Consider the following 11,957-nt stretch of genomic DNA (forward strand, 5'->3'; position numbering starts at 1 on the left):
ATGTAAATATTGTTTAAAGACTTTTCTTAACGAAACAAAATATGCCTTCCATTTTGGAATCGAGGTACGCCATACTGTTACTATGCCTACAATTTTCTTCTATGCTAGATGCTCTATATTATGTATGAAAAGAGACGTGGGTGTACTAGTAATATAATGCTTCCATTCCGAAATATAAATGTTTGAGTTTTAAATTTAAATTATCAGGATTGTAAACTAAAATTCTGGATTTTGAAATTAAGTATTGATTTTTTTTTCACCCAAGACGCCAATTCCTAATTTTAATTATCATTATAAATTATAACTTTTATGCAGGATCTGGTAAGTAGGTTTCATGCCCGCCGTAGTTATGTTGCCTGGCGGTTTTTTTCCCCTTTTTGCCTTGACCTCTGCTCTGGGTCCTCGAACATTTTGTATTTCCGTTATGCAAGTAATGGAAAGGGGAGAAATCCTGGGTCGAAAAAATAAATCATAACTTTTGACGTGGACATAATAGAACACAATAATAAATATTTCTAAGAGAGATAAGCTTCTCTACAGGCAACAGATTTGTAGAATTGATCGCAACGTAGTTTCTCATTCTTGGTTCAGATTACTGTTTTTTTACTGAATCAATGTAAACATTATGTTCAGTCACTGAAAATGCTTTCACATGATTCTGGTTCTTTAACCTGGAACCAGCAAGAGATTGTGATGTGATAACAGAAGTAGCTTTTACATCAGGCTTCTACATTGCCCGAACATCCAAGGAAATACTCTCATATTTTATCAGAGTAACTCAAAGAATCTTGTACTTTTGATTATAACTTCGAAATCGTATATAATACACAGGAGCTTATGTACAATTGTACATCATGTAAACTGCAAAATACAATACCTATACAGATATACAGCAGTCTACAATTGTAAATTCATAATGTCCACTTCACATGCCATTGTCACTGTAGGCAACCTACAAGCTGACAAGTTAAAAGCATAACTCGTTATTGGTGGTGCCAGTAACTCGTCAATGATGCATATGGGCCATATGGCCTTTCAAGTGAAGCATTTTGCTCAACAATCACATGGAACAAGGCTTGCAAGTTTGTCCATTGCAAGCTTCATGATTCTGGTGTTTCCATTTTGTTTAGCAGCAGAACAAAGTAAACTCCAGGCTGAAGCACTAGATTCTGAAGGGACTACACTAATAATGAAATGCTCTGCTTCCCTGAACATTCCGGCGCGACCCAAAACCTCAATCATATGGGAGTAGTGAGCTTCTGAAGGTTGTATTTTGTACACCTCAGTCATCGACACAAAGAACTGGAAGGCTTCACTAACAAGGCCAACTTCTGCACAGGCCTTCAGTACAGATAAGAATGCGAGTGAAGTTGGTATTTTTTCTTTTCTTAACATCTGCACAAACAGGTCAATGGCTATCTCTGGACAGCCATTTTCTAGATGAGCTATGATTACTGAAGTCCAACAAGAAGCATTCTTGTCAGACATATATCTGAAGGCATCAAATGCATCTTTGACGGTACCGCACTTGGAGTACATGTCAATAAGGTGACTGCTGATACAAGGTTTAGAGGCGAGGCCACGCTTAGTAAGGTAGGCATGTGCTTGAAGCCCTTCACAAAGAAGTTTCAACTTTCCACAAGAAGTCAAGATGTGACATGCAGTTGGGTAGTCAAGAACCCCGCCAGAACGTTGGATAACATGAAAAAGATTAAGTACTCCAATATGATCACCAGCTTGAGAAAATTCTTTAACCAGCGTATCCCAAGAAATCTCACGGTTTGAGAGTGATAAGCACAGCTTAAGGGCCTGGTGGAACTGCCCTTCTCTCAAGTAAAAGCTGATCAGGCTTTTCACAACAGAAGCATGTGTTCCATAACCATTTCTGACAGAGTTACCATGGATCTCTATGCCACCTACGACATCCCCAAGATCTATACAAGCTGTAAGTACAGAAGTATAAGTGAATTCATTAGGTCGCACATGGTCTAACTGCATCCTCCTAAATAAATGCAGTGCTCTTTCAAACTGGCCATTCAAACAGTTGCCTGAGATTACTGCAGACCATTCGGCTGTACCTGGATACTTGGTTGTTGAAAACAGAAGATGTGATTCCTCCAAACAACCGCATTTCGCATACATGTCGACCAGCGAACTTGTGACAAAGGCGTCTGAATTCATGTTAAGCTTCAAAATGTAGGCGTGTAACATCCTTCCTGCTGCTAAATCTAGATCAGAAGCACATGACCTCAAACTACTGGCCACGATGAACTGGTCAAACTTTCCCTGAACCAGCAAATGGTATCGTAGCATTCTCAAAGGAAGCACACATTGTGCCTTATGAAGAGTGGCCCAGTTGACATACATATCCATGAGGGCACTCATAACATGCTTATCTGAATCCAGACCTGCTCTAATGAGGTAGCCATGTATTTCCATACCATAATCGAAAGCTCCTCTTCTGGTAACAACATGCAGAATGCTACCCAATGTAAACTCATCGCATTCTGAGCCCTCAAACATCATAGCACGGAAGTGGGACAAGGCCTGCTCATCACACATGTTATCTGCATAGCACTGGATAACAGTATTGGAAGACACTAGATCCTTGTCATCCATGTCATCGAACACCTTCTGCATCAGGTGCAGTTCACTGGACTTCCCATAGAACTCGATCAGGCAGTTCTCCAAGAACCCACTGTTAGAGAACCCTAACTTGATGATGCAGCAGTGCAATTGATGTCCCAAACTTAGATTGGCCAAACTAGAAGCTGCCCTGAGTGCAACAGACAGCGTGAACGCATCACACCTAATGCCGGCGTGGACCATTTCCACAAACAGCATTACCGCCTCGGCATGGCAGCCGTTCTCAGTGTAGCCGCTGAGCATGGAAGTCCAAGAAACCAAATCAGGTGTGGCAATGCCATTGAACACCTTCTCGGCGCAACCTAGCGATCGGCAGCTTGCGTACATGGTGAGGAGGCCGTTTGCCACGAAGAGGTCGGCCCCCACGTATCCCATCTTGGCAGCGGCGCAATGGAGCTGCCTTCCAAATCTTTGGCTCCCAATGGCCGCGCAGGCGCGAAGCGCAACTGAGAAGACGAACCCGTCGGGCCTCAGTGACCACGCCATCATGCGGAGGAGCAGGACCAGCGCCTCAGACGCGGGGCCATGTGTGGCGTACCCGGACATTATAGCGGTCCAGGCAACGAGGGACCTGGCCGGCGGCGGCATTGCATCGAACACCTGCCTCGCGGGCTCCATTCGGCCGGCGCGCGTATGTGCGCGAAGCAGCGAGTACTGCGCCGTGGCGGAAGACGAGGACGCATCTGGTACGGTTGTCGTGGACTTGTGTCGGGTGGCATGGGTGACGCCTCTGCAGATACAGGACGAGCGCGGCAACAATGGAGGAGGCAGCGCCATAGGAGCCGCTTCCTCGGTGAGGAGGATTCGAATGGAGTGGTCAGGAAGAAGAGAAGGATAAAGGACGCGACTCTGGCGCGACGGTAGGCGCTACTGTCTCGAGTCTCGACGCGCCTACGGTCTAGCCTAACAAGAGCGTGCGAGAGGAAACTACGGCCCACGGACCGTCGCCAGAACTACCGGGCTGAGGCCCACGTTGTAAAAGCGGCCACGAACATGTCTGCTACCAGTTTAGTCTGGGCTGCATAGAATTGGGCATCCATCTCTTTCTTTCGTCCTGCATGCTTTCGTTCACATTCATAAACTTCTTTTTATAATCAGCACATAACAAATTTATCATTCCTTCTCAAATATTTTTTTATCATTCAATCTGATAATTCACAGGCGATCGAACTGATGGAGGTTTTTCGGCTACAGCTTCTGCAACAATCTTTCTTGATTGTCGAGTTTGTATGTACGGATTTGGCATGGTGTCTATTGAATTCTGTCCAAGGACAGCTAATGAGGTTTCTCATGGGATTGCTAAAAGGTTGCTTTAATTATGAATTCTCATGTTTGGGACAAAGATCATCCTAGCTTTATTTTGCTTTTGTTGCTGAACAATGTAAACCTTTTTGATGATCAATAAAACTAGTCAATGGCATTCCTTAAAAAAAAACATCCAAGAATAATAGTAGACCGCACATAGTTAGCACACATTGCTCAAACTTCTAGCCTTTGACATATTCCGTTAACCACCAGAAAATTATGACAAATCAAGACCTTTTTTCCATCAAACTGTTGGAATTTTGACTAGCATGGGCTCAACCTGTGTAGCATAGTTCAATAATTCCTATAAATCCCAAAGTCTCATGTGAATGTTCAGAAGCTGAAACGCTTTCATTAGTACACCATGAATACATGCAAGTAAATGGTGCATGAATGGACCATGAATACTTAATAGATGCACTCGTGGTTCATAATACGTGAAAACTAATGGCTGCACTAATGAACCATGAATACGTGTGATCCATGGCTCAGGACATTGAATACGATTCATGGCTCAGGACATTGAATACGATTCAGCAGCTCTTTGTTTCACTTTCGACATCACCGTTTGCCTCCCTCTATTGTGTCTACGTAAAGAGGTCGCTCCTCCGTCGAGAGACACACGAGACACGCCACAATCTATGCGACTGCCACCCGGTTCCAGAGCTTTGTACCGCTGCTCAGGTCTTTCCCATCCCGCCTCGTGACGTACACTTCGGTTTGGGACAGTAGACCTCTGGAACCTGTCTCTTCAGGTTTTGTACGGAAGAAGGACAATAGGGTTTTTGGGGAGCGCTCTAGCACGACTATTGGCTTCTTCTTCATCTTCACCACGGACGATGACAATCACTTCCCCGACGACGACTACTTTCCTGACATTGCCAACCTGTTCGACGACATGGCTGATGTTGGCAACACTGCTACTGCGAACGGATCGGGTTCGTACGTGTTTCTGTCTCATTTATTCGAGATTTTGCTACCATTTCTTGTTCTAGCAAATGATTTAGATTTGCTTCGTTCACCTTCTGGGTTCTGCTCATATTCTTGACTAGTTTGCATGGCTAGTTTAATTTGTGTTCTTCTCATCATGATTTATCTACTATTTTTATGGATTAAATCTCACAGTAATTGCTCATATTTCCAACACTATCTACATTTAAAAAATTATAAAGCAAGAAAATTTGGATAACTATTAGCAATAAGTAACCACAAAAAGGCCAGCTATACATGAATACATGATCTGTTACTACACAACACGACTATATAATTATTTGAGAAAATTGCAAACATCAGATGAAATATCCAAAAGAAAATACCGCATGTTCAAGCTGATGCAACAGAAACAACACGATCTAAAGTGCCTCAGCTAGAAATTATAAAGAGTAAAACACATCATTAGTCCATGAACTCGGCAAAAAATGAACACTTTACTCTACGAACTCGGAAAACGCACACTTAAACCCCTAAAGTGGGACTACTGTGTCACTTTAGTGCTAAAACGGTTCGACGAGGTTTAATACCACCACGTCGGCTTCAGTGACCCCTTCATCGGCGTTCTCTCGTCAAAATTGAGCATTGTGGGCTTGATAGCAACCTTAGGCGAGGCGGCGGCTGCAACGGCGTGGTTCTCAAGGCCCTACGATCCCCGTCTGGGCGTGGCCGACTTGCCCCTCGCGAGCGTCTCGGGCAAGGTGATTTTGGAAAAAAAAATCCTGAGAAAATCGAGTAGCAGCCTGCAGTCTTGACGGAAGCTGACGTGGTGGCCACGTGGCGTATTTAAGTCTCGACAAACCATTTTTGGACTAAAGTGACACAATAGTCCCAGTTTAGGGTTTTAGTGTGCGTTTTTCGAGTTCGTGGACTAAAGTGTTTATTTTTGTCGAGTTCGTGTACTAGGTGTATTTTACTCAATTATATACATGTCAATTGTAGGTAGCAAGCATCTAGCAGCTAATTGATGCGTCTGGATGGAAAATTATTTCAGAGTCATGGTAGTTTTGTCTTGCATCATGAATACATGCTGGAAGCACCACAATCACAAGGTCTATATGTTGTGAAAGAAAAGATGCACACACATCAGTTAGTATGCCTAATATAAAACAATCTTCAATAGAATAGAAAGTTCCTTGTGGTGTATCACAAAGTACCATACTACCTTGAGAATTAATACGCGAGAAGCGAAACAAAGTCACCATATGCACCCAGAAATGAAGTTAGCACCCTAAAAAAAAGAAACTACCATGTAGGAAGCAACAAAGTCATTGTACACTGACCTAAATGCTACCACCACATCACGACCGCAAGAAAATCACCACCCTTTATGCAGTAGAAAGTAACCATGAAATATTAGTTCAATATGCCTTCGAAAATACTCCCTTACATAATTCTCGTCGAAATATTACATGTATCTAGGCACTTTTTAGAAATAGATACATCCATTTTTGATTTTTGACAAATTTGAGACAAGAATTATGAAACGGAGGGAGTACGCTTCAACAAAAAGTTACTATGACATGCACCATAAAGTTTCTGCAGAAATAACATGGAGTGAAAACGAAAAGAACTGCAAACCATTGACAAAGCCGAGCCATTTTAATTTGTAAATAGAGTGAGCAAAACGTGTTCACTTTTGAAATGTTACACACAAGATTTATTCCATATGTCGGTCGTAGTCAACTGGTAGACGGGCAACAGCATAGTGCAAGACTCGTTCTCCCAACCACACCAATCTCTTGTAGCTAGGTTACAGCGTCATTGATCAAGCATCAGTATTGGCCGGGGGTGCTTCCGGTGTAGTCTCGGCGGCAGGTACCGGTGCCGAAGTGGCTTCGGCCTCCCAGAAAGAGGTCTTCTTCCCCGTCTTGGAAACCGTCTGGAAGACGTCTTCTGGTTTGACATTGCCCTTCACAGTCACCTTCTGCTCCTTCATGTCTATGTCGAAGGTCTCGACGCCTGCTTCCACGAGACAAAGCATTAGTTAGGAGCTATGGATTATATGATCCGTGTGTGGTTCAAATGCAAAAAATAATAATCTTATATTCTCTCTGTGTGGTTCAATTCCAACAAATTTGCGGTGGATTGTGTTTCCAGTTGTTGCCATCGTACGAAGCCATTCTCTTCGTGGTAAATTAATCATATTCTCATCAGTTTACGAAAGAAGCATAAACATTTATAGCATGGAATGGAACTTATGGAAGCACAGAGACGCATAGAGAAGCTAACCTTGCATTTTGGTGAGGACCCTTTTAACCGCTCCTGAACATCCTTCGCACGACATGGCAACCTTGAGGACAACAGTCTGCGCATAGCAAGATAAAATGATTTTGCTTTCGTTAAACTCAACACACCAAACAAAGATCATCTCATCTAAGCTTATTTCGAGTCAACTGATATGGGGATTTATGCACAACAAAGGGACCGTAACTCCATGGCCCGTACCTTCTTGTCATTTCTGAATTCTGAAGTTCAGCAATAACAAAAACAAAAGGATGGGAGCAGAAATCATATCCATCTCTCCTACTACTTTTTTCATATATATGTTTATCTTCTTGATTTGGTCAATTCAAAAGCATTAGAATAGAGAATCAGGAGGGAGGGAAGGAGATGGTACCTCGGAGGCCATGGTTCGCAGCTGCAGGAAGAATCAAACGAGCTGGGAAGGAGGAGAATTAGGAGACGGCCGGGGATGTTGATTCACGTGGGAGGAGAGAGCTTCGGGTGGTGCCTGGGTGTGTCTGCCCTGATTTTATGGAATTGGGGCGACTTAAATAGATACAGGAAGATCGAAGATGCGTAGCACGAAAGCACAATGCGCGCCGTGACCGGTGGGTGGACGTGCACCAAACACGCGAAAAGGCTGGGTGAGAAAAGCATCGTCTTCGAAGAAGTGGGGGAAAAAAGGATTGGGGATTTCCTATTGATGGTATAGGCGGGGATGATCCGACCCGGCCGGCCTGCCTTGCGTTGCCTTGCCTGGGTAGTACAATAGTACGGGAAGTACAGCCTCCCTTGTGCAGTACAGATGTACATTTGCTACTTGCAAGATTCTCTCACCCCAAAAGAAGTATTCATCATCAATCAACCTGAAAGATCGATTCGGTTAGGATCTCCACGTTACCTACAGTTAATGGTAAATAACTTATTCAATGAGTAATGTTTCATATTAATTCCACAGTATGCTAGGATTATATTTGATGGTGTATAATAATAACAATGTCGACTCATAGTTGGCTTTTAATCAACTTTTTATACTAATATGACTTTTGGAGAATAGTATGACTTTCGCGAAGAGATAATTTTCTTCTTTCTTCTCTAGTTTTCTTTGTCCATTATCCGCCACAGAAATTTTCAAATAAGAGTTATTAAGAATCAATCGTTGTTGATGTCCCTGTAGTTTCTGTTGTTGCCGTATGCCAACCGTAGCATATCCGACACAACAAATTAAACTAACATATTATTTAAACAACGTATGTACTTATTGACTAATATAAATACCATAGAGGCATGTACATGGCAAATCAAATCTTAAACACATGGCAAATCATATCTGATTTGGTATCATTAGAGCTTATTGTCTAAGATTCCATCTACCACATTCTAGATCGCCTCCAACCTTATCACCATCCAAGTGAATTTAGAGAACTTCTTTTTGTCAAAGACCCAAGCCATTTTGGGTTGTGTTGCTAGTAATATGTCTACATCCACTACTCTCACAGTTGTCCAAGACAGAGCTGGATTCAGTGACCTGCCCCTCGCAAGTCATAACATAACTTACTCCACTAGAGGGTAGATTGTCACGGTGGTGTCACGGCAGATGTCATGAGATGGCTTAAGATGGGGCTGATGGACGAAGGAGAATCCGGAGGAGGGATGGCGCGGTGTAACCACGCACAAAGTAAGAACACACGGTGTTTACCCAGGTTCGGAGCCCTCTTGATGAGGTAAAGCTCCTACTCCTGCCTTATTTGTATTAGCTGAGATACAAGAGACTACAATGGTGCTCCTTGAGCTGTGTCCAGAGGAGGAAGAAGGAGAAGGAGAACTCATAAAATCTCTAAGAGAGGAACCCCTCTCACAGGAGGGGTGGAGCCTCTATTTATAGGCTAAAAATGTCACACTGACAGGTGGGCCGAAAGCAAACCTAGCTACTCCCGGGCCCGCCGAGTACGCCCATGGTCCCCTCCGGATTGTCCGGGAGGGGACAATGCTGCTTTGTGCTTTATGTAGTGCCAGGCAGCGCGCACTGTAGCCACGCCCCGGCCGTCGTCACTTGTCCTTCTACGGCGCGTCACTGTGTAGTCGTCCGGCACAGCGATGTGAACAATGACTGTTTTTCCGTCATAAAGGGAGCGTTGCTTTACTTTAGGCCATGTGACCAGGATAAGACCGTTGGCGTATCCCGGCCCTAGCCGAGATTAGATTGTCCATGCTTGTCCTGCAATCACATAAGACAAACTAGAGATGCCGGCACACTCTTGGTATGCCGACCTGTTATAAAGTCGGCTTAGCAATGCCGGCGTACTTGCTTACGTCAGCCTTGCTCTCGCCATCCCGGCTAATACATGTCGTCATGACCCTACCCGGGGTCATCCCCCCGATACTAGTCCCCGAAGCTGTTGCGGTCCGACATGAATTGATGTCGGGCCACGACAGTTTCTCAGATCTCGAACGACTCTGCGCCTAGGAGGATTCGACCAGGTAAAATGCCGACACGATCCCGAGCTTTTTCAGCCGAGATTTAGCACCACCGACATTTTTGTCGGTGTGGTATTTTCAGCTTCGAGCCGAGATTTCCCCTCTTAATCTCAGCCAGCGATGGAGAGCCTTTCTCTGCCGACATCTGTGCCGCATGTTGCACTTAGTCTGCGCCTCACTTTAATAACGGGAAGATAAGACCAGAAGCACTGTTGGCGCGTCTTTTGAGGCGAATGTGTCGTCCCATTGGACGGGAAAGCCGGTAAGCCATTAAGAGGGGAGCTTCGAATTCCACCCGTTGCCTTATCTTCTCCTGATTCGGCAGGATTTACTGCGCCACGTCGCGCAGTGACCACGCGTGCGCCGTTTATGGGGGTAATCGTCCCCATGATTACGGCGCTATCTTACCGTTGGCCACTGGGATCGTGGGTGCGTAAGATCCGCGGCCCATGATTGCCCCCTTGTTATAAATAAAGGGGACGGGGTGAAAGCATTTTTACTTTCCCCCGAAACCCTAGCTTCTCTGCTGCTCTCGCGCGTCTGCCATTGCCGCACGCTCGGAGCTTCTTCACCGCCGCGCTTGCTCGCCTCCGGCAGCCGAGCTCACCGCTGCATCCTCGCGCTCGCCCGCTTGCACTTCCGTCGCTCCCTCCTTGCTCGCTCGCGCCTCGCGCCGCCACTTTCTCGTCGGAGCAGATCCAGATCCCCTTTCCGCCATGGCTTCTTCTTCCCAAGATTTCGCTACCTTCGACCCTGTCGTCCAGCACAATGAGGAAGACGCTGGGTCGGAGAGCGCCGGGTGGGAAGGCTCTGACGTCTCTCAGGCGGACATTGATTGGCTCCGCTGCACCCGGCGGATCCCGGAAGAGGTGGAGTGCTGGATTCCCAGCGACGAAGTCGTGCCGACACCTGGGCCTGGTGAGTTCGTTGTCTTCGTATCTCATTTCGAACGTGGCTTTGGGCTCCCGGTTAGCGATTTCATCCGGCATTTCTTTGACCATTTTGGTCTTCAGCCTCACCATCTTCCTGCCAACGCCATTCTTACTCTTTCTGCCTTTATCACTTGCTGTGAAAGCTATCTCGGCCTCTGGCCTTCCGTTGACCTGTGGGCCAAGAATTTCATGTTCCGACCACAGATTCTTCCCGACAAGGATAATCCCGCAGCCCCTAAGCCTATGACCCGATGCGGCGTCACCACCATCATACCTCGCCGAGGTTCTATCTTTCCTCGGATCCAAGGTCTTGAGTCCTGCAAGAAGTGGCTCAAGACCTTTTTCTATGTCAAGAACACCTCCGACACCGACAAGATCAACCTGCCATGATTCATAGTCGGCCCGCCGGAGGAGAAAAAGAACTGGAAGCATGATCCCAAGGACTCACTTCCGGAGATCAATGAGATTCATGTCGGCATCATTGCGTTGAAGGAGAACGGGATGACGGCTGACGATCTGCTGCCACACTCGTGTTCCGGCGAGTTTGCCCGCTCCAACGCTGGACGCACAAGATGTGCTTCCACAACGGCTGGCTAGACCCGAACCGAGTCTCGACCATCACGCTGGACAAGCCCGAGGTTCGACGTCGAGTCAAGGCGATCGCCAAGACCAACTTGGCCGAGAACTGGAGTTGGGGCATGGTGCCATACAGCCGGAAGAACCGTGCACCCTTGGTAAGCTTCCTGTTTACTTGCTTTTCCGATTCTCTTCCGACATAGTTATATGCCGGCCTCTAACTGATAATGCTTTATCTCGGCATAACTTTTATGTTCTTGTGCAGAAATTTACACTCCAATGCAACGAGGACGGGCATGAGCCGGACAAGCGCTTCTTCCCTGACCGTCTGGGAGCCGACTTGGAAGACCCGGACTCTGAGGATCACATGCCGATTCCCCATGCCGGCCCCAGGCGTGCCATAGGTAATAATTTCCGACCCCATCTCGTTGATATTCTAACTCTTATCCTCGAAGTGCTTATGCCTGTTTTTGTCCGGGAATAGCTGACTTGGACGAGCCGACTCCTGCCGCGTCCCCTGCTGCTGCTTCGGTGTCGGCAGGTGAGAAGCGCATCGCCGACACGGAGCTTCCAAGGACCATGAAATGGAAGAAAACTGCTGGCCGGCAACCGAAGCCAAAACCAATGGTCATCGGGTAGGCCTCATATCATTTCAACTTTGAATATCGGTATCTCTTCTTGACTAACATGAAAGTGACAACATTCTGTTTCTTTAGGGAGGCTCTGATTGCCACCCAGTCCAAGACCTGCATCACATCCGAAATCCCGGCCACCTCATCTCCGCGTGCAGAGCCTTCTGCTCAG

The 11,957-nt window shown here is 46.0% G+C and overlaps 2 protein-coding genes across 2 annotated transcripts; both read right to left on the reverse strand.

Moving 5' to 3' along the window:
- Positions 1–774: 774 nt before the first annotated feature.
- On the reverse strand, positions 775–3,514 carry LOC100843382 (pentatricopeptide repeat-containing protein At4g39530). The gene has a single exon (XM_003575015.4). It carries the CDS (start codon positions 3,421–3,423, stop codon positions 1,054–1,056), a length of 2,370 nt encoding a protein of 789 aa, XP_003575063.1. The 5' UTR covers positions 3,424–3,514; the 3' UTR covers positions 775–1,053.
- Positions 3,515–6,524: 3,010 nt separating this feature from the next.
- On the reverse strand, positions 6,525–7,723 carry LOC100843688 (copper transport protein ATX1). The gene is made up of 3 exons (XM_003575016.4): positions 7,562–7,723; positions 7,174–7,249; positions 6,525–6,903 (listed from the first exon to the last, which is right to left on the reverse strand). The coding sequence occupies exons 1-3, from the start codon at positions 7,571–7,573 to the stop codon at positions 6,710–6,712; spliced, it is 282 nt and encodes a 93-aa protein (XP_003575064.1). The 5' UTR covers positions 7,574–7,723; the 3' UTR covers positions 6,525–6,709.
- Positions 7,724–11,957: the final 4,234 nt, after the last annotated feature.

Source organism: Brachypodium distachyon, chromosome 3 (assembly GCF_000005505.3).
Source record: "Brachypodium distachyon strain Bd21 chromosome 3, Brachypodium_distachyon_v3.0, whole genome shotgun sequence".
NCBI classification, from domain to species: Eukaryota; Viridiplantae; Streptophyta; class Magnoliopsida; order Poales; family Poaceae; genus Brachypodium; species Brachypodium distachyon.

Bases quoted from the DNA above. Each gene is read 5' to 3' on its own strand.
- LOC100843382 (XM_003575015.4), bottom strand. From the start codon at position 3,423: ATGGCGCTGCCTCCTCCATTGTTGCCGCGCTCGTCCTGTATCTGCAGA.
- LOC100843688 (XM_003575016.4), bottom strand. The intron at 6,904-7,173 runs GTTAGCTTCTCT...TCGTGGAAGCAG, and splicing joins GGTCCTCACCAAAATGCAAG to GCGTCGAGACCTTCGACATA.